The 24,215-nt window shown below is 30.6% G+C and overlaps 1 protein-coding gene across 10 annotated transcripts in view; it reads right to left on the bottom strand.

Annotated features, from left to right (window-relative positions):
- The window catches only part of LOC139512761 (unconventional myosin-Ia-like), a 68,257-nt gene that overhangs the window by 22,731 nt on the left and 21,311 nt on the right, over positions 1–24,215 (bottom strand). For 8 of the 10 annotated variants that reach the window (XM_071300634.1, XM_071300636.1, XM_071300641.1 and 5 more), the window contains exons 3-19: positions 23,642–23,757; positions 23,014–23,108; positions 22,147–22,251; positions 21,722–21,768; positions 20,290–20,353; positions 19,263–19,276; positions 18,835–18,919; positions 17,739–17,845; positions 9,233–9,380; positions 7,876–7,994; positions 6,876–6,962; positions 6,448–6,513; positions 5,830–5,934; positions 5,060–5,122; positions 4,656–4,682; positions 487–681; positions 35–205 (exon numbers count right to left, since the gene is read on the bottom strand). In XM_071300634.1, coding sequence (XP_071156735.1) covers positions 35–205; positions 487–681; positions 4,656–4,682; positions 5,060–5,122; positions 5,830–5,934; positions 6,448–6,513; positions 6,876–6,962; positions 7,876–7,994; positions 9,233–9,380; positions 17,739–17,845; positions 18,835–18,919; positions 19,263–19,276; positions 20,290–20,353; positions 21,722–21,768; positions 22,147–22,251; positions 23,014–23,108; positions 23,642–23,757 — 1,614 coding nt within the window. Of the gene's footprint in view, positions 1–34; positions 206–486; positions 682–4,330; positions 4,352–4,655; positions 4,683–5,059; positions 5,123–5,829; positions 5,935–6,447; positions 6,514–6,875; positions 6,963–7,875; positions 7,995–9,232; positions 9,381–17,738; positions 17,846–18,834; positions 18,920–19,262; positions 19,277–20,289; positions 20,354–21,721; positions 21,769–22,146; positions 22,252–23,013; positions 23,109–23,641; positions 23,758–24,215 lie in introns of all 10 variants that reach the window. The other 2 variants (XM_071300642.1, XM_071300643.1) reach the window with 2 other exon arrangements.

Here is a 24,215-nt window from a genome sequence, read left to right as displayed (position 1 = left end):
GTTTTTTTCAGACTTGACCTGAAGATTTTATTACCTTGAACTGTGACCCTGCTGTTGGAGGTCTTTTCCTGGATTTGAGCTTTGGGTCTCCCTCAGGGAAAAAGCTTGGCAACAATTTATGTTTACACTTGAACATGGCTTGAGACAAATCTCTAAACAGGAGATCATTGTTTTTGTCAATAAAACCATTCACTTTGTAAACAACCTAAAAGACAAAAAATATTTTCATGTACTTGCAATCAGAATAGATGATTTTAATGCATAATTGATGCGTGTATTAACAATTTCCAATTTGTGATATAAAAGAATAAAAATATTCAATTTATTTCATAAAAGATTAAAAACGTCCAATTTATATCATAAAGGATTAATGTACTGTAAAAAGTATCCTAATGTAAAAGACATTGATGTTTTGTTAATGATGAAAAGTTCTTGATGAATTTTCAACATGAGCGATCAATGGACATAAAAGAAAGTAATTCTTACACTTCCAGCAAAATGTTTTAATCTGAACACATCAATATTCAAAGTTTTGTCCGACTGATTTTTTCGACATCCTCGACTCTCATAATGCGGGTGTGTGGCACAGCTGACATTCATTTTCTCCAGGAATGTCATATCTGTTACGTTCCCAGGTCTCATACACTCTTCATCTAACATGGCTAATATACCAGTGTTAGGCTATAAAACAAAACATTCAAATATCAGCATATCTAACATGGCTAATATACCAGTGTTAGGCTATAAAACAAAACATTCAAATATCAGCATAACGAACATGGCTAATATACCAGTGTTAGGCTATAAAACAAAACATTCAAATATCAGCATAAAGAACAATTAGAAACATAAGACTGGAAGAATACTACCTAATGCGGTTAATGAACCAGTACTGAGCTAAACACAGAAACATCTAAATAAAGTAGCATTACATAAAATGGTTACACACATAGCATACTTAAATACATGTACCAGCGTTTTGCTGAAATTCACAAACATTAAAGAGTCAAAATATTACCTAACATTGCTTAATCTAGTAGAGACCTAAAGAAAACCATTTGTGTACCACTACCCCCATATTATGACCTATCATGACTAATAAACCAGTATTGGGCTACAACTGAATCATTATAAATTCTAAAAATCAGTTGTAAATCAAATTATTTTGCAGCTCAGATGCTCTTCCAACAATAGATATTTTACATTGCTTATAAAAACAGAGAAATATTATGTATATATAAACTTTGGACTATTTTCAAAAGCTGTCATACAATATGAGGAGACCTTCAACTTGACAAATATCCATCAAAGACAAACGGAAGAGAGAGTAAAAGTTACATGGTAAACACCATAAAGCTTCAATATAAACATGATAAACCAGCCCAACAGTAGGTCAAAAATACTTTCCTTTTGGTAAAATTTCCACAATAGTCATAAATTTTGATAGTCATTTTATAATTTAATTCAAATCCCAAAAAATCTTTAATAAACTATCCTAGTTATATAACATATCCCAGGCTAGATATTCCTTTTATATTCCTTTTAGCACAACCACATAACAAATATCATGAATATTGTTGACAAATCATGCATAGCTTCTAAAGAATAGACTTTACCCTGCAAAAGAAACCCTAAAACTTAACCCGAAAGCTGGAGTATGACATCAAGGTCAAGGTCATGTGAAATTGACTATATGACAAGAAGTCACCATAAATAAACTCCAAGCAAATTATTGATAGCCTATACTATTGATAGTTAGAGTTTAATTAGATATTACAGATATCCCTATTAGTCTTAAAAGTGAAATGCAAGTCTCACATTCAATACCAAACTTACATAGCAGGCAAGATAATCAAAAGTTCACCTGGACAATGTTGATCCCAATGACAAATTTATCTTTTTTCAAATATATCTTGAACAATACATTATTAAATTTAACTGACCAGTTCAAAAATATTTTTATGGCAATAAATGGCCAAAAGTTTTATGACTTAAAAACCCAAAAGGGAATTATCTGTTGAGGAGATATTTTACATTTTTGATTTGTTGACATGCAATTCTTAATTATACGTAATATGATGAAAATCCTCCTTAAATGTCCCTTTTATCATGCAAAGTTCTGTGGTTATACATACATGTACAATCTATGTAATATTTACATGTTGAAATTTGACAGGAAAGTGAATATAAATAACATAATAAAACCTGTATAACAACAGTATTAGTAAACAAATAATAAATACAAATCAGGATAGTCATGCAGAGTTATCTATCTATATTTATCCATAATCAGAGAAGATTTCATATTTTGTTTATGAAAACATTCCTTGAAGAAAAACCTATTAATTTCCAATATGTAACTAACAGTTTTTCATATTAATAGATACAAAAAGATATGAACTAAGTTAACCCCAAATAGTCTTGTAAATGATTATTTTAAACTTGTATCTTGAGTCCAGATAGTAAAGTCATCAGATACTGTGAAATAATCTAAATTTGTAATGCTGTTAATGCTTATAAAGGGGAGGATCAGTATTTGTATGTTGGCTTTTAACTTTGTATTTTGAACCGTTACCAGAGATATATCAAAATGAGCAGTGTCTACAAATTTATTAAAACACAAAATCTGCTAAAACCGAAACCTCACAAATAAGTTAGATTTATATTACATTACAATACCCTTTTTTTAGCTTCACTATAACAATTTTTCTAAAGTTTATGGATGCTCCTCCCTTTTTTTAAAAATACATTATTGAAATAAAATCTGAACAGGTGATACATGCAGAGTAACTTGTGGGGTTTACATCAGTACCTGACAGGCTTTTCTTCCTACAATAATAATGTATGTTTTCTCAGTTATATTGTAAATATATCTGTTAGTTAGGGGAAGATTTTACCATTTTAAAAGAAACCTTTCCCCATATACACAAAATAAAAATAAAAGGTATATGACTACATTAGTTGTTAGTATTCTAGATTAGTTCTGTATTACTAAGGATTCTACCAAAATGACAGGCTGATGCAGAGAGCTGTAAATTAAAAGCATCTATATTAAAAATATCTTATATGTAACATATATACCAAAGTTCAATAATATTTTCTCAAGCTTTTTAGTTTAACCATAGAAACATATATTGAAACGCACCTGGTAAATTGGAACTACCATTTTTACAATCAAATAATATCTAAAACAAACTTTACTGGTCAAGAGGCTCATACCATGGTTTGTCGAATTTCCTTCTCTTAAACTTGATATGATTGAGTGAATATATTAAAACATTTCTTGAATATATGTACCATTATTTTCTTTCTCTATCCCTCTACAATACAAAGCCTAAACAGATACCATAAGACAATACACAGACAGAGAAGACATTGAACCACACCAGAATGGACACCAATACATATACCTTACAAACAATAAGGAGAAATATGGTAGTCAGAATAATCTATCTATAATTGATTTGTAGATCTACTCTGACAAAACAAAGTGTTTGTTACTAAAACTGACAAATAAATTTGCATTAAAGAAACTTTTGATGTCAGAATGAGAAATATATTTGGACCATTTTGAGTTCTAATTATATATATAATTTGTCTATGGATTTGCATTTTTATGATAGATGTGCTACATAGTTTACGTATTTAAAGTCTTCAGGAAACAAGAGTGCTATTTTAGTAGGAGAATGTTATCTGTCACTACAAGAATCTAAACATTTGTTGAAAAATGGCACGTAGAAAGGTGACCCATGTACAATTTTGCCTACAAATGGTTTTATGGAGTATTTAAACTCAAGGTAAAATATGTAGACAGCTGTTTAAAAATAGAAAAAAATATGGTTGAATATACAGTGTTTTTGAAATTAATAAGGTTTTAGAATTCAGGTGATTTTTTTTGTTTGTTAAAGAAGGGCATCTATATTTAATGTTTTTAATGAACAGTTAAAATTTTCAATTAAGTTCTATCATTTTAAAACTGACAAAACATGAAATATATAATATCCTTCTAAAATTCAACAAAAATTGATATGTAATTTGACCTAATTTGAAATGAGTCTAAAATAAATTTCGTGTCAGTTGTGGAGGCTCTATTGTGTTTATGTTACAAACTTCAAGATTAGAATAAGTTAACATTAATCCAAACCTTAGAGCTTAATTATTAAGGATTAAACACTTCCTTTCTGGAACAAACTTTGTAATTACGGTATACAGCGTTCTAACCTGCCTAGTTAGTAACTGTTATGAGGAACAAATAAAATTTCTACGCATATAGGATATTTTGCTACAGTTCAGCTGGGTACATAAAATAATACTATGGCAGCAGACTTACTTTATCTTTTCTGCCAGGTCTCTGTAATCAAATCAACAATGCATTCATAACATGCAGTAATCAAAGGGAAATAACTATGTATCATGCTGCATTCAATTATGTCCCATGCTAATAAGTATTTTTTGCTTGCAGTCAAGGAATATATTTATTGGGAAAATGCAAGTATTTCAAGCTTTAAGAGTATTATGTTTACATTGAAAAGCTCCTAAAAAGTGAACACACTTACATCACTGTCATGCAAGAATTATTAACATTTGTAATGCAACTAAAACAAGAAGGACAAATTGTAAAATGCTATTAAGAAATAAAAGTTTGGTAGATTTACATCATGATCCTGGCTTTTCATCTGGTTCTAAAACATATTTCAAATCCCCAATATTTTCAATATAATGTGAACCTGTGTGGACACCTCTAGAGAGAATATAAGGATTACTTAACCATTTACACATCAACATTGGTTACCAAGAAATTACCCTTAACACAAACAATACTAGTCAATCAAGTCACAGACCCTTAAATGTTGTTTTAACTCTGTTGTACAATACAAGATGAGAACTCTGTTAAAATATCTCTTATATACCATCTTGGTTTTGTAAGGAACAGAATTAAATGTAAAATTTTGAGAATCTCTCGGTATCTTTAACAAAATGACTGATACATTGATAGGAATATTTCTTTTCAGTACTTTGTTTTAGATGACTACTGATTTAACAGTTTATAATATTTTACCTTTTCTATCAGATCACAGATGACAGCATTGTTAAAATACTCGACATGTATCCACTCTATTCCCTACAAAATATTTGATCAAATTTAACATCTATCTGCTTATATGGGGTAATTCAAAGTAATTTTATATCACAATAATAGAAAGCAATATAATTATACTGCATTTGAAGACATTGTAAAAAGGTGGTACTATGACATAAAGCTGTTAATTTCTGTGTCATTAAGTCTCTTGTGGAGAGTTGTCTCATTGACAATCATACCACATCTTCTTTTTATTTCAATGAAAACTAATTTATCTTTAGTTCAATAGCTTAAAGACTTTGTAGAGCAGGCTAGCATTTAGCTAGCTGTTATAAACAGGATTCCTGGTTGAGTCAACAACAGGATTCAAAATTGTTATAAGTTGCTTCTCCGCATTTCCAACAATTGTTACAGTTAGATTGAATAATTTTTGGTGTTTTAACGCCACTTTTAAGCACAGCATTTAGACTATTTCGTGGCTGTCAGTTTTTATTGGTGGAGAAAGCCAGAGTGCCCAGAGAAAACCACAGACCTTCGATAGGAAAACTGACAATCCTAGTCAATTAAGATTGGAGTTGAGTGCACCCACACGAGCGGGGTTCGAACTCACAACGTCAGTGTTGAGTGGCTAGTGATTACAGTAGTAACTACTTAGACCACTCTGCCATCAAGGCCCCAGTTCGAAGACAATATGTTTATATTAAAGATGCCATTGACAAAGATTTCTTTCCTCTAAAAAGAATTCTTACCTCCTTTACGTACTCCTCTTGTTCTTCTTTCAATGTTCTCTCTATAAATATCTGTTGTAATTTCTCATTGCAGTAATTAATTATAAACTGTTCATATCCATTTGTCTGAAACATAAATGGTTTTATCTTATTCGTTTTACTTGTCCACATAAGAATACAAAACTATCAATACTTACAGAACTTTTAATACAATTTAATTGTTTGATAACTATCTTAATATGCATAACATGCCTTTCTTGACTCATCTGAATAAGCATGGCTAAAATGAGAAGAGATGTATACATCACTTAGACAGCAAACACCATACAACAAGAAGAAAATGTCTCGAGGTCACATCTTTAAACAGATACTTCCAAAGATCTTCCTTAAACATAAACAAGCTAAATTTTATATCTACTTGACTTATATTGCAAGGTTCATACTTATATCATCATGTCCAAGTGTCAAATAATTTACTTACAGGTTCCTATAAATCAGAACAATTTTATTTCTATGGCATCTAACTTCAGGCAAGAAAACAAAATGGAGGAACTATTGTTGCAAAATATTAATGTCCAACTTCTGTAAACAGTTTTGCCATGACTGAAAATTCTGATAAAGAGCTAGATACAAACTCACCTTAAATACTTCAAAACCATAGATGTCTAAAACTCCCATTGCTTTGGTTTTCTGTTTGGACTTCACCTATAATAAAAATTTATATATATTGTCTCGAGACAGAAATATTTACAAGACCTTGATCCTCAGTACAATATTTCAGATGCCAACTTTTATTTCTTTTGGAACATACAAAGGAAATGCTTAAGTTTATCATTGAAATAAGGGCAAAATAAAATGTATAAAACATCGTACATAATTTACTACAGGCAGAAGTCAACTAAATAACAGATCCACAGAGTTTCAAGAGATGTACTTTTAAAATCAAGAGGATGTTAAAGACATATTCTGTCTATTAATGCCATGGACTATAGATTTTTCTTGCATTTTAAGAATTGTCTTTAAATTTAGAGGGAGCATATAAGAAAACATACATTAATTGTACTTACTTTTATACTGTCATTTATCCTGGATACTAGCCATGAGAATAGTCGGCTATAAATAGCTTTACATAGAGCATCTCTTGCATATATTGCCTATGAAGATAAAAATAAAAATGTTCTTGCATATATTGCCTATGAAGAAAAAATAAAAATGTTCTCGATATATTGCCTTTAAAGATAAAATGAAAAAGTTTTTGCATATATTGCCTATGAAGAAAAAATAAAAATGTTCTCGATATATTGCCTTTAAAGATAAAATGAAAAAGTTTTTGCATATATTGCCTATGAAGAAAAAATAAAAATGTTCTCGATATATTGCCTTTAAAGATAAAATGAAAAAGTTTTTGCATATATTGCCTATGAAGAAAAATACAAATGTTCCTAACAGGAAAATGACATGTTTTAGCATAGGTTCACTAGATGTTTATTCTTCAAAATGAATTTTATAACCTATATTAAAAATATAAATTGTCAATTTTTTTCCACACTATGAAATGTTCAAGATGAATTTTTATAAATTATTCTTAAAATATAACTCTACTCTTGACAAATTTTTTTCAAACTAGACAAAAAAATCCAGAGAATCAATTCCCTGAACATTTCAAGACTAAAACACTGTAGTTATACTTATGGAATCAATATTTAGCATCACCTTTGCAGTTGGTTTATGTAAAAAAGATAAAGAAAGTCCATTTGCTTAGGAAAACCATATTAGTAATTTTGATAAGAAAAAAAGGTGCAAAACAGCCTTATACGGAGAAGATGGTTGTTTAATGACTCTGTGATAAATCTCAAAGCTAGCTTATGTGGTAAGAAAGAAATAATACAAGAACTGGTACATTGTATGATATAACTATAGTCACTTAATCAATCACAAATTCAAAATTGTGTGATCTTAATATGTAATAAACTTTTTTCAGATAATGATGGTTGATTAAAACCAATTTGCAATGACAAGTGTGAATTATAAAGATTCAATACAATATTTTCTATATAGAAAACACACCTCAGCAACCTCTAAATCTCTTTTGACCTTATCACCTTTAGCCTCTACAGTACGTGTGGTCAAAGCTTCACACATCAGTTCTGTTGAACATCCTAACATATCACAGACATCACTGATTTCTGTAAAACAAAAAAAGATAAGTAGAGTTTAAATTAGTGGACCTGTTGTTCAGTGTTTGTTATTAGTTGTTGTGGTTCTAGACTTGCTACATGTCCCTTCCTTATTATGTTTTTTCTTTTTTTTTTTCAGTTTTGCACCTTTTTAATAATTTTACTGCTACAATGTATAACTAGGAGATTACAATTATACTGACATCTGCAGGAGGAAGCCTTTCTCTAAGGGCAATCAGTAGGCTGGCACTTATCAGTAAACATATAAATTAGTAAGAGAGAAATAATAGAAAGGGAATTGTAGCAAGTCTATTGTGGTTCATGAGTGGTTCTCGTTACTTAGTTTTTATACAGAGTTATGGAGAATTGTGTCATTGGCACTCATACCACATCTTCTTATATATAGGTAGATCACAGCCTATGTTATCTGACATATTAGGTTAATAACAGCAAAAATGACTATATATATTAGGTAGATAACAACATATATTACGAGGTAGATAACAACATATATCACGAGGTAGATAACAACATATATTACGAGGTAGATAACAACATATATTACGAGGTAGATAACAACATTTATTACATTGGTTGCAATGAATTACATTGATTTTCCAGTTAAATAAAAAACAGATAATTTCACATATGAAATAACAGTATTTATACTGCAACTAGCTGTCTTTATTTCCTAAATATAGTAACATAGCTATATTTTGTATAATGTCAATTTCATCATGGAACCCTTTCTCCACAATAAGAGGTCCATTAAGGGATGAAAATAAATTTGACATTTGTGTTACGATTAAAAAAGCTATCATTTAATTAATTTAAGTTGCAGTATAAAAACAATATTAGGTCAATGTCATTAAAAAATATAAACTTTTTTGTACTCGGCGCAAAACTGGGGAAGGGCTCGGTAGAACCTCGCCCTTCCCCAGTTTCTCAGCCTCATACAAAAAAGTTTATATTTTCCTGACATTGACCTAATATTATATATTTATCATATACTTAGAGAAAATAACATATATGTTTTACAGTATGATAATAACATTAAATTAACGTTAATTCCATATTTCTCCGTAATGGTGTTTAGCGGGCTGATATGAAAAGTTTATCACATGCTTCGACTGTTAATACATGCCTTTCCGTAACGTTATCGCATGGCATTCTGGTGATACTCGGCAAATTCTGGAAAATACACCTCAGATGTACGTTTTCAGTAAAAAAAACCATATATATATTACCTGACATATTAGGTAGCTCACAGCCATCTGTTCCATCCTTGTTACTTTTAGGTTGAAATATTACATTTCCCAGTTTGAGTATACTGGCTACTAATTGGAATGTCATTGTCACTTCTTCTGGTTTAAAACCAATCACAATCATACCATTCTAAAAACAAACAATAAAAAAATTCATTAACTGGTTGCAATTTTAAAAAACTCAACAATTTTAAGACTACTCTGAGTCTGTGAGCTATATGTATGATCTGATTTTTATCATTACTCCTACAAAAACATTTTTTAAGTTGATGTGACCACCTTAAACCAAAATTGTAACCTAAATTAAACAATAAACTGTTGATACTGAGATATATCTCATCTGCATGTTTTTTTAATAGCAAAATGCAAACAGTAAAACTAAGATATTTTAAGACTTTCACATGTAGATTATGCAAACTATTCATAGTCAATTGACCATGCTTGAGGGTACAGTGCTGAATTATTTCCTTGGACACAAGTGACGCCAATGCTGATACAACTGCATAATAAATATCATTAACCTATCGTAAACTTCGATGTGTAAACTATGCAAACCTTTAAAAGTCAATAACAACAACAACAACAACAACAATACTTTATTTTAAGAGGGTTACACAGTTAGCTATATAACTAATCTTCCCTGAGGCCCTCGACATGAGAAATCAAACAAAATGCAAACATATACATTGCATACATTAGAATAAAAAGTCAAGTATGATAATAATGTTCAATACAACTTGATAAAATGTGATGAAAAAAATAAACATGATGACATGATCAGTTTTTTTATATTAAAAAATAGAATATGAATGAGGGGACTGGGCTAAGTTATCTCTATGAAATTGTGCTACTGTTTAATCAACTGCATATCAAATATCACTGACTTATCATAAGTGGTTAACCTTAAACTAACTGAATCACAAACTTAACAAATTGTCAACTCTGCCTGAAACAGCATTTCTAAGTCTCGCTTTTTTACTCATTGTAGGTGACAAAAACTCATACCTGATACATGACATACAGATGGACAGATGGACATAGGTATTAATTGGAAAACTTAGATCATAAAGCTGACTACAGTTGTAGGTGATGCCAAAAAAAATAAAAAAACTTCAACAATAAAACCTCAATTTTTTTGGGGGAAATAAGATGATATTATAAATCAATTGCACAATTTTTATATTTAGATAAATAAATCACAGACATTTCCACAGTTATCAAAAGGTGATTGAAAAACTGCAAATCTTGACATCTATGTTAGCGTCATAAAATAAAAACAGTAATTGGCAAATATAATTTTTATCACATACAGAAATACACTAACAATTGTGTCATATTATGTCTGGTTGATAGATGTCTCATTGGTGATCTTACACATCTACTTTTTTAAAATAACACACAGGATAGACTTAAAACAAAGGGCAAACATCAATGAATTTAACCTTAAAGAAAGTTTACAGTTTACCAATTTCTAAAAAAACAAATTATGTAAACAGATGAGGAAGCTGTTAAGATGGGGAAAATAAATGGATCTTCTTTGAGACATAAATCATCAGTATCAAAATTCATTGAGAACAGCACACAAATGTTCACATCATAATGATCATATTAACATTTTGTCCTGTTTCAAGTTCACATGAACAAAATTTCATGGGTATAAAATCTTAAACCAAAACTTTCACTTGATATATAGATGGATGCACAGACCCAAAAACAGAATGCCCACTATACATGTATATAAATGTACAAAACAATATTAGCAAAGAGAAAAACTAAAATCGTGAAAATTGAACTTGACCTGTAACTTGTCATGATGAAAAAAATGCACCAAATATCAAATCAATATCTGCAAGCATGAAGAAAAAAAACTGGAAAACTGATTGGCAGACAGACAGACAGTCTCATCATTTGTGGTGCACGAGTTGACAAAAGTGATCTCACTTTTATTAATTCAAGTCTTTTTCAAAGACTGGTGGTTACAACTGTTGTTGGTTTTATTTCTTAATGATAAAGCCAGTCCTAAAGACATTTAAAAGAAAAATGTTAGTAGTTACAGATAAATAACTAAAAAAGGTAAAAAGGGGAATAGCTTTAAAGCTAACCATGAATACATTCTACCTAAGTCTTGAAATTAACAGTTTTCATTACTCAACTGACATTTAACAAATTTTACACAAGCAACAAGCCACTCCTTCAAGGTATATATAAAATGTAATAACACCTTGCATTTTCCTCTGTGAATCGCAGGCTGTGATCATCATCTAAACCAGCTCATAAAAACAGTAAGTTTACCATCTGGATTGATGATATTGAGAATTATTTTTAAATCAAACAATGCTTTAAGTTGTTATCAAAAAAGAATTCTTTTCTTATATATGCAACAAAAAATTGGAATATTGCTGAATGTGAAATAAGTTTGATTAGTATTTATTTAATCTATTATTTATTAACAATGTTATTTTTTCACCAAATTAGTTCATTTCCTTATTTTTATTATGTACTTTTAGTGCTTGAAATCAACATGAACTGAATTGAGAATGGTAAAAAGACTCTGAAGATTACATAGACATAATCTGTAATAGACCATCCAAAATGTTGGTTAACTTGAAAGTTGATATACTGACAAATCAGACAAAGTTTTTATGCAATAATACAAACGTCACTTGTGAAACAACAACTCAAGACCAGAATCTAGCCACAGCTTTAATAGCAGTAATTATCCTCTCTGTTGCCATGTTTCTGGGTATCATTTCAATCTTTGCTGCATTACATAAAATTTGGAGTAGGAACTGGAAGACACAATTTACCTTGGTTCAGTTGTTGATTGTAGGATTAGTTGTTTGTGGTGTTCTGGCACCAATACAAATTGTGCGGATCAGTCTTATGCTTAAAAAGTATGAATTTGTGGACCTGTGTCATTTCCATCAGTTTTTACATTTGAACGCAGAAGGATGTATCTACCTAACGACTATAATATTGGCATGTGACAAACTAAGGAGAAAGTTCTGTGACTATAATAATAGACTGACAATAAAAAGAATATTTATAACGATCTCATGGATACTTGTTCTTCCTTTTGTCACATGTATCATTCAAGCATCAGAAAAGAATCCAACATCAATATCTGTCTTCTCTTATGACTGTACTTTACATGGAAGGACAAAAAAGCATAGTCATTTAGTTGAATCTGTTGGTTGTTATGTGTTCACTGCAATATTTTTCACTACAGCCATAATATATATGGTGTACATTTCTAAACTGTGGAAACAAAGGATGATGGAGAGAAGACGAATAACACAAGATCCTAATTTTAATTTCAATCATGTGGATCCATTTGTCACTGAAACCAGTTTGAATGGAGCCTGTGCCAATATTCCTGTTGCTCCTCGCAGTCCAACTGGCACTATTTTGCCAATCTCAGCCTATGAAATTTTAGAGCCACCACATCCAATTCTAAAACCAAAAACCATACCAGATACTCCAAGACTTCAAGTTACTTCAATAATGGAAAATGCAAATGGTCAAATAATCATGGAAAATACACATACCGCTATAGACAATTTCAAAATGGATGACAATGTCATCTTAGAGCCATGCAAACAGAAATTAAGTCAACAAATCAATGTAAAAGAAGCCTATACAAGAAACAGTATAAACGATGTTTCGGATCATTTAGGACCCAGAGACTCACTTAAGTCCTCTACAACAGGGACCACTAATACCACTGGAACAACTACTACAAAGGACTCTGTCAGGTCAAGTATAAGTGAAGAAATTAAAAAGGAATCCATGGCTTCTGCAATAACAGCCAGTACTAACATGGATTCAATGTTTTTAGGGGCAACAGGAAGTAGCACTAAAGAATCAATATCAGGGCAAGAATCAATCTACGATTCAGTAATATCAGGAATAAATGCACCTTCAACTATTAGTCATATAGAAAATACACTGGCCAACAATATTCATATAAAAAAGATGAAAAAACGCGTACCAAGTTTAACCTTAGACCTTAAAGATATTACAAATTTTAAAAATGATATGAAGACTTCCAAACAGAATGAGACTTCATCAGAAGATAAGGCTGGAAATCAAAGTTCACATTCATTGAATTCCGATCATGATGACAATTCCTTAAAACTAAATCCTCTCCGTCATACAAGAGTTTGTGCTGGCAATGTATGGCATCCTGAGTTAGTCAAACTCAATAGTGATATTATGACAGCAAACAAATCTTCACCATACAGAATATCAATTAAAAGGAAGAAAAAAAATAATAAGAGAAAGAAAATATTGAAAAAGCAGAATTCTATGGACAGTATTGGGAATTTTTCGTTTACTTCTGTTCAGTCTGATATAGATCCTATTGGAGATCACATGCTCGATACTGTATCCTCTCAATCATATAAATACAATGCTAGAAGTATAGATAGTTTCCTCGATGACGGTCTGGCTAATATCTTAGAACAACCTGAACAGGAAGACAACTGGAAAGGTAGTAGTTCCAAGCAAGGGAATAGTATAGTAGTGGATAGCCTAGATATTCCGGAGATGAGAATGCGTAGCAATACTGGAAACATGCAGGACCGAAATCATCTGATGGTAGACGAACATGATGAATTCAGACAGAGAGCTCAGAGTGATCTGACAGAGGACAAACAGAAAAGGTTACTGGAAACCAAAAAATTTCAAAGCCTTAGAAATCGTGGACTGTCAAATGCTGGTAATTTGCTGTCTTCTCAGTACAGCATCTTTAGTTTGTCAACAGATAGTAGTTTTTCTGATGTTTATCCTGAACAAGATCAGGCAATGAAGACAAAAATCAAATTAATTACTCATAATAACTTAGATAGCTCTATAGACAGTACTGATATAGATTCAGCTGACTTTGACAAATGTCCAGTGGATCTTCCAGATTACGTCAAAATATCACGACATCACGGTAAAGAATCTAAATCAAAGCATAGACGCAAAAAACTGGTCGATTCTATGACACAAACTGATGAAGACATATTCAATCAGGACAATACCGAAACAGATAAAATGGAGTATCCACTCATTCGTGTGATTCGTCCGAGCGATCCAGGTACAACCATGCAACCATTGAGTTATACTTCAAGTTTTAAAGCAATAAAGGAGGAGAATGATGATACTAAAACAGGAGAGGGTTTCATGAGAACTTTGAAACAATCTGGTGATCAACAAGCACGACAAAATTCAGAATTAGAATCCAAATGTTTGCTTGATATAGTGAAGTGTAGTCTGATGATAATAATGTCATTCCTCGTTTTCTATTTGCCAACATATGTAACAATCTCCTTACTTGACAGATTTCCAACTGACATGGGATTAAATCTATTAATGGTTGCACGTAGCATTGAATATTTATATTTTTGTTTTGCGCCAAAAATATATCTGTATGCAGACGAGATACTGTGAGGAAATTTATTTAATTGTTAATATCTTTTTATAGTGCTAATATTTGTAATTTGTATAAACCACTTCTCACAATAGCTAGTAGACAATAGAATCTTTTCAGGACTCAGACCAAATTTATTCAGAGAGTTTTTTTCATCTTATATTCAACCATAGTTTTAATTATTTTGTGTTGATATAGAATATGATTTAAAAAATATCAAGAATCAATTTGTAAAGATGTCTTTCCAAATGTGTTTTTGTCAATCTTAGTAGAGAATTCATTCATTATGGCAAAAAGATATACGGCAAAGAAAAAATGAAAGTTATATTGTGGCATCAAATTATAACTGGAAGTTTAGGACATCTGAACGGCCAAAATTCTTTAGTTTTACATTCAGAATAAAAGCATTTGGTCAAGGGGAATTTAATAGGGCCAGAACAATAACAGGAAAAAATAATGTTTATCCAATTCAAAATATATAACAAAATAAGATATATAACAGACATTTATGTAGAGATGAAATCACATGTTGTAGACAAACTTTCACAGTTTGCCTCATACATGTTAATTTTAACACTATTTTCCATAATAAATATGAGTTAAATTTATTGATTATTATTTCTTTCACATTTAACTTAGTACTAAAATCCAACTAGCCTAATAATCATCATTATCATAGGGATAAGTGTAAATGAGACATAAGAAAAAAGTTTAAATCACTTGCTAGTTTTCAGTGCATTATCTGAAAGTTTCATTTTTTGGATGATATTTGTCATGGCAATAAATGATGGCCTGGGCGATTCTTTAAGAAAATAACTTCACAGTTTGGTAGCAATGTCTGTACTGGTATATAAAATTAGTATCATATTTTTTAAACGTGGAAAAGAATTACTTTATTTCTAAGTTTTGAAAAAAATTTGGAAACTTTCACCAAAATATTCATTATAAGCGTGACAGCATCAATATGTGTACAATTTCTATGTGTGAAGTTTCAGATTTATATAAACGACTGTAGAAGTTGATAGCCCAGGTATCCCCTTTTCTCTGCCTTAAAACATCATCATGCATACTATAAGTTGGTATTGGGATTAATCCAACCTGGTTAATAAGCTAAATCATGGAGATGTACATCTCTGAAACTTTTAGTCTATTATATAGTATACATAAATTTCTTAACTGAGAACACTGTATTTTATAAGTTATACATAATTAAATTTTGGGACACAAATCTTCACATTAAGCAATCTCTCTCTCTGGTTAAAAGCAGTTCTAGTCAGTGATATTCTTTATGTGGACAAAATAGATGTCAATTACATTATCAAAAGCAGTAGAAAAATGCAGTATGTTGTTTGCATCCTTTTCCTTCAGTCTCTGATTGATAATTTGTCTCATTGGCAATTATACCACATCTCCTTGTTGTTATAACATGTGTACAAACAGAAACAACTGGCAGAGTCAGAAATCTGCTACTTTAAACAACAGCACAAAACGACTGTAGTACAATTTTTTCGGAACAACAGTCATGAAAACTATATAACAAGTGAAACTGTGAGCTACTGCTCACTGATGATACCCCCGCCGCAAGTGGATAATATTAAAAGTGTAAAAATATGCAAGTGTTCGGTAAACAGGAAGTTGTCTAGTGATAACTCTGAAAACGCATTACACAGTATAGCTGACTTATATTAACCCTGAAACCAAATTTTAGAAATCCTTGTATTGTAGTTCCTGAGAAAAATGTGACGAAAATTTTCAACTTGGCTATCATGTGTAAAATCATACAAGTGTTCGGTAAACAGGAAGTTGTCGAGTGATGAATCTGAAAACACATCACACGGTATAGCTGACTTATATAAACCCTGAAACCAAATTATAGAAACCTTGTATTGTAGTTCCTGAGAAAAATGCGGCAAAAAATATTCATGGGACGAAAGGACTGACGGAAGGAATGGATGGACATACAGAGGTAAAACAGTATACCCCCCTTTTTTTAAGCAGGGGTATCAAAAATTCTGTCGATTTCATTGTTACAGGTGAATCACAAATTTAATGTTAAATTTTCAGCAATTTTTTATATTTTGGATAGGCATAGAATGTAAATTCAGAAATTATTGCGAAAAATGTGACAGGGTTATAATCGCAATAATTCAAACTCTCATTTTGAAATTTTTTATATTAATTTAACAGGATTTTTCTCAATATCACAAACTTTAATATCAGACTTTAGTCTAAACTGACAAATTCACCAGAAATGCTAAATTCTGAATTTACAGTATGCAGACTTAGATAAAACCATGAAATCAAATATACATGAAAATGTAAGATTCCCTCAATCTACAAAAGTTAATAACCACAATAATAATAAATGAAGCCACAGTATCTGTATTGCAGGCAGCCTGGAGTTCAATATGGATAAGAATTGTTTTCTTTTGTTCAATCATATTTTTTTTAATCATGTTAGTTGTTTGTCCCTGAACTGGTTGGCTTTTGATAACTGATTGGGAATTGTAAATCTATTTTCAAATGGATTGTTTTCATAGTATTTATCACATCTGCATATCAACCATGGCAAAGAGTGAAGTGGTTCTTGTTAAAAGTCTATGCATTAAAAATATAGATAGCTCTATAAGGAGGCGGTTAGTATATAGAGCAATACTACATACTAAACAACTTTATTATATATGATGAAATAAATACATTAAAAAGAACTCATCCGTAAATACAAACTTTATTAAAAAAATGCATCATCAGCAAACGTGACATTCAAAATTCTAAAATACTGATAAATGCTATCTGTTGAGGGCATTCTACCAATTCTTACTTTTGGACCTATGCAATCCAACCAGAATCATCTTCATTTATTGGTTCTTTATAATACCATTTCATATAATTTTCATCTGTACAATTACACTTTCATTGAATTGTGTTGTAAAAATATATGTAGATTTTTAGTTATATCTTATGTAGATTTTTTTCCTGCACACTTCTCAATAATTTGTACCACTCTGACAGTAAATATGAACCCACCTTAATCACACTAAAGCTATGGTCATCATCTAAATATGAACCCACCTTAATCACACTAAAGCTATGGTCATCATCTACTGTATCAACATCTACACAACCACTCTGTTTTAAAAACACATATGATTCAGGATCTGACGACAGTTTTAATGCATCTATCAAAACAATAGAAGAAAATTAAAATTCAGAAAAGAAAATAAATAAAATTAGTCAATGGTTATAACAAATGCATACATCATTTTTTAAAATGACTGTATCCCAAATTTGACAAAAGTTGACCATACAAACACAGCAAGAAATATCATACAAATTTGTTGAGGCATGACAATAAATTGACATATACCACCAATAGTACTAAAAGTTTGCAGAACTGACATAAAGGAGTTGGTGCAATAAGGGCCTAAAATGGCCCCCTTTTTTAGACTAAATTAGAAATTGGGATTTATTGGCCAAAATCACAATAAATAATAGCTAATACAGTGACTAGAATCACTAGATAAGAAATAAGTCTTTTTGTTGCAAATTAACGTTCCTTCGTTTTATTCATGATGTCACTAATTTTGATTTTCCACAAAAAATAATGAAAATGGGTAAATTTCCATTGAATATTTGGACAGGAAACATGGAGCACATACGTCGACAAATAAGAATTTTAACATAAGGTTTGTTATGACATTTTACATGTCTAACTTGAATATTTAGGTTGTCGACGTCTGCGCTCTATGTTTCCTGATCTTAAATTTGGCTGAAGTCCTGCCAATTTTGTCAAATTTCACCAAAATTTCTTATTTTGACCATACTATTATATAAAAATATGACAGCAACTGTTCTATATTACTTTCTCACATGTCTTTAAGTCAACTTAAAACTTTTTATATCTTGTAGCATTGAACTTTATAATTGGGACCAAATATGACCCTTACCGAACTTACTCCTTTCAGTTATTGTTTACATCTTCATCCTCTGGTCTTTATGGATAGTTGTCTCATTGACCGTCAAACCACATCTCTTTATTTTAACATTTATTGATATTTTATATTAAGGGGACAAAAAAATTCACATACTCCATCCATTAATTTTTTATAAACCAATTATTCAAAGTCAGAATATATATAGCTTTAAAAAAATAATTGTTTAATCATACCGAGTAACTCTTTGTCAGCACCTCGTAAAAGCTGATAGAACACATGGAAATTTCTTTCTCCTTTCATTTGGAAGGCTACCCGTGACTGAAAAATAAAGCTATGTTTCTAAACAATATCAAACAAGCAAAAATGAGAATCATCTATTGTATTTTTCATTAAATGCATCATTGCTGTTTTCATGAAAACAAACTGGTTATCTTGTTTAAGTTATGTGTTTCATAAGGTGTACATAATGCTGCTATAAATCATATTTGTTTACTTTTTTTCAAAGTAAATTGTATATCCTTTCGTTTTAATCAACTTGAAATATGATTAGAAATCATATATCATGGCTTGTAGCTATATATAGCTATATATATATAGGCATTTACAAAATGGATCTTAGTAACTGATGATTCTTAAGATAGTCTATAGATTATACTCTCACCTTTTCCAGTAAATCTGTAACAAAGAAAAAACAATGCTTTATTACTTGCATAAAAACATGAAGCTGTCCACTTATTAGGACCAATAGCCTTACTTGTGGAAACCACATGGACAAAACATTATACCTTCATGCAAATAAGTATGACTTAATGACTTCTAGTAGTCCTAGATTGATTGCATTTGATGTTGAAACAATGTTTAATTAAGTATCTTTTGGGGTGAAAATAAGTAAATTGTAGTATACCTTTAAAGCAGCAGAAGTAAATAATATATTTTATTCATATTTTTTTTAAATATGCTTATTCAAGTTTTTTCCTGATGTGTGAGAAAGTATTCTGTAGTATTTAAAATTCATGCGACCACAGATAAAGTCAGTTTATTTTTGACTCATGAGTTTGAATGTGGTATCTTTCACCTCTCTCATAAACAAGTGTAAACACTTTATTTTCAAAGGATATAAATCTTCTAAAAGCTACAACTTAATTCCTAAACTTAACTACAAAGACGTACAAATTACAAGTATATGTTACTTCCTTGTATATGCTGGGAACATAGCTATGTTTTCTTGAATTTTCAATTACTTTAATATGTAGTTATACAGTCTTAGAATAAAATAAAAAAGCGTTTTAAGAAAAGCTTACCAAGTTATCATAATTCCATTCAATGTGTATCCAGAAAACAAAACTTATAAAAAAATCTCTTTTCACACAATATAATGCATACTGGCTACAGCGGAATCTCAAGTTTTATTTTAGTCAAAATCATATACAAAATTTCCATATATCCATTAGGTTTCATGGAATAGAATACAAGCATGATATTTTGTTCACGATTTTACAAAGTTTTAACCAATTCAAATTTTTTTTTTATATATATATATATATATGATGTTTTAAATACTGTTTTTTTTTTTATAGACCTATGAAACTCTACTTTGATGCATCAAGATTTTCTAAAGGAATGGAGTACTAAAGATAATTTCTACTTTTACTCCTTGCTTTCTTTACTCGAGGTTATGATATACTTACAGTTAGTAATGACTCCCCCTAACGGATCTCCTTTATAGTCAAACTCAATGTCCATATACTTCCCCTAAAATACAAGTTTACTATACAGTCATTCTGTGGAATTTCAATAAATAATGAAGTAAAACAGACAAGACAGACAGAAGTCAATTATATAAATGGCTAAGAAAAAAAGACATCAAATACTATGAAATTTATTATTGGTTGCGAAGTATCAATTAATTAGAATTGTGAACTTTCCTCTTAACCCCATCATGCTACATATTTTCCGATGTGTCTGAATGTGTTTATCACCCACAATTTTAAGAGCCGATTTTCAAATGATGTTTTCGCAAACTATGAAAGCTGATGACACAAAGAGAAGAGAAAAGAAATTCTTCATCTTAGCATCACTGATGAGTCTTATGTAGACTAAATGCATGTCTGGCGTATTAAATTAGAATCCTGGTACCTTTGATAACTATCAACCTAGAAATAGTTCAGACAAAAATTGATTTTCATGCACAAAGATCTGCTTTTTTCATTTTACTACAATATTCTATTTATATCTCATGCTGAATGTTTTAATCCTGCAGATATACAGTTTAATTGCAATTTTCAACCTTTCTGAAAAGAGAATTCTATATTAAAATTTAGAAAAAGTGAGACTTGCAATCCTACATTTTGTCGTTGTTTTTGTTGAGCCTTCGACTAACAGCAAAAGTAGGCGAGACAATGGGTTCTGTCGAAACCCTTACAATTTTTTTTAAATAGACTTTATAGTTTTTCTTCCAAGACAGTCTTATGAAGATACTGCTTTCTATGTACATTTTGTTGATCATTTATATGATAAACTTTTAAACTCAAAGGCATCATTTACATTGATTCTCCACTTTTTTCCAATGTAGTCGGTATAGTTTCGGTTTGTGCCCTTTGAACTTAAGGACGCTTAACTATGGCAACAGAATAAGCATGCTCGAAAAATCCTTTCTGTGATTGGACAAAATGCTGTCATGGTGGGTGATTTGGTTGTGTTTGAAAAAACGTCTGGTTAATCATATCGTGATGGAAAGCAAGTGAAAAACTATAAATATTTGAACTAGATCTTACAAAGATTTATATTTTTATTAAAATAATTTTTTCTCCAATAGCTCTTTGCATCCGTGACACCTGTTTATTTGGGACAATTATATAATTCTTAATGTAAACTTTGTTGTACGAATGTACATGACTTTTAGAACGCACCTTAATTCGCATGTGAGATTTCCGCGGGGTTTTGGTGAATGCAAACACCAGAAAGATACGAGGACCGAGAATACTGAACACAAACAGAGAAAACGTTATTTAAATGGTATCTTTGTGCTTCTGAAGGTTATCGAAATGATAGTTTTAAACATATACTCAAATTTAAATACGTCGGATATCTTTTTCAAAGATAGTTCTTGTTTAAACTTACAAATCGTGAAGAGTTGTCATTTCTGTTTGTCTTTGCATTCCCAAAAGCTGAAGAAGAAAAAGAGTGTACATATTTTTTAACTCTAAAAATGTCATGTATTCTACATAGTGAAAAATTGCATCTCTTTATAAATGTATCACTGTACAAGATTTCATAAGGATGGAACTTTCTTCTCAGGCGAGACAAGAATGTATCTTTATATGACATCAAAAAACCCTGGAATGATAAAACTGACAGCAGTGAAAAAATTAACATGAATACTGTATGTATTAAAATTGCTTTCCCTAGCTTGTGAAAGGGATTTTTTAACCTTTTTATCATCAACTCTTTTTTCATAATATAACAATTCATAAATACCTCCAACTTTGTGTTATTTCTCATCAAAACTATAATATTTAAGTTATGTAATGTGAATATGTATCTACCTTCTAAGACTGGATTTGATTGTAACAGCTGCTCTTTGACCCTGTCTATATCTTGTCCTTTTCCAGACACCTCAGCAACATATTGCATTATAACCTTACTGGCCTCTGAAAAGATTAACTTTCAAATAAAGTACAATTTCATGAACAATTTCTGTCAAACATAATCATGTTTTACTAGATAAATTAAATGCATATTTAGGGTGTGAACATTTTTTTCATGTAACTATTTAATTTTATGTTCACATGTTTTAACCTCCTCTAAAGAGAATATTTGGATATTCAGTTGAAATTTCAATTGATTTTAGACATCTAAAATCAAGAAAATTGAGCAGTCAAAGAAGTGGTTTTAGGGCATATGTTGGTAACTAAAAATCACCAAAAGTAGGAACTCAAAACTTGCAAATTTTTTCTCATAATCGCAATCATTTCTGTATGTTTTAGTTTAACACAGGGACATGTAATTCTTTCAATTTGCAGTGAAAAATTGTTGTACAAGTAATATTCTGTGAATTTTTCAATTAATTACAGGTGCTACTTCATAAGTAGGAGGATTCAAATTCAAAATATGCCCACTGTATTTTCTAGAAAGGGCAAAGTCCATGTTCTGCTACGAGATATCCCTAAAAATTATTTGGATAAAAATGGAAAATACCATCATGACCATCAGGCACTGATGATGTTCTTAAAATTCCTTAAAGTCCGTCAATGTTTAGTAGGCGATGCATATGAATAGACAAACAAACGAAAAAACAAATTAAAGAACAAACTGACAGAAAGCAGACAAAATAATACCTATATAATGCTGACTTATTCAGCAGAGGGTATAATAATAAATTTATCCAGTCTTCAGACTGAATGTAAACATACCTGTCTTGCCAGCTCCACTTTCCCCACTGATTATGATACATTGGTCAGAGTTTCTGTCTCTCATAGATCGGTAAGCTCCATCTGTGATGGCATAGCTGTTTAAATAAAAGGTCAAATTTTTTAATAAGGTTTTAATTGCTTATGCTGGTTATTAATCAAAATGTAAACAGATTGCTACATTTACAATCAACAAATAAAGAGATAGTTTCAAATTAAATATTTTAATTGGTTCACCACCAATGAAACAACTCCTTATTCTTACAACAATTTATTCTTTTCGACTGCTTTCAGGTAAAGCAATACAATTTATCTTTTGTCATGTTTGTGAGTGCTTTATATGTTACCAAATTTTTTTTTTTTTTTAAATAAACATTTATTTGCTTACATTAGCATGTTTTTTTTATTTATTCTGATCAATTTACAACTTGCAAACGGCATACTGATATAGTGGCAAATATTTCATACATGTTTAGTGTAAGAACAATGTTATCTGTTGAAGTCTTTTGATAGTACTGCAATCATAAAACTTCCAAAAATTAGCAGTATACCTGGTACATTGTAGGTATATAATATCTCACTATTTTTTTTTCATATAAAAAATTCTCCCCTATTCTGAACCTCTACTTACATGTGAGGAGGCAGCTCATACATGTTTCTGTTGCGATATTCATCAATGATGTCATGTGTGTACAGCTCCACTGGTTTATAGGGGTTGACCGACACCACCACATTTCCAATGTAGGTCTACAATGAAATAACTCAAATACAGTAACTTTGTCAAAATTATATACATAACTTGGGGTACCCTAATTGCACCTAGTTTGACTGTTTTTTCATCTGTGTTTGTTTATGATACAGACATGTTTTCATTATATGTTTATTTCATAGATATATCCTTATTTCATGTATTTACTATACAAATTTACCAAAACACCAATTTAATTTGGAATCCATAGATACCGGTAATCATAAAAAAATGGGTTTCAGTCATCCTTCAAACAATCCATTATTCGGTTATAAGGACTACCCAAATTTCATCTATGCTTAAATTCACATCCTTAAAAATCAACAATTTGACATTAGGCCATGCTTACTATTCATCTTTTAAGAAATGGATGCTTGTAACATATTTCGTTTGCTCATTTTCAAAAGATGACTTATTGTGGATGTTGCATGCAAACGTTTCTGTTGATATATTCTAT

The sequence above is a fragment of the Mytilus edulis genome, chromosome 2 (genome assembly GCF_963676685.1).
Source record: "Mytilus edulis chromosome 2, xbMytEdul2.2, whole genome shotgun sequence".
In the NCBI taxonomy this organism is placed as follows: Eukaryota; Metazoa; Mollusca; class Bivalvia; order Mytilida; family Mytilidae; genus Mytilus; species Mytilus edulis.
The sequence above is the reverse complement of the archived record's forward strand: the minus strand, read 5'-3'. Positions and strand labels throughout refer to the sequence as shown.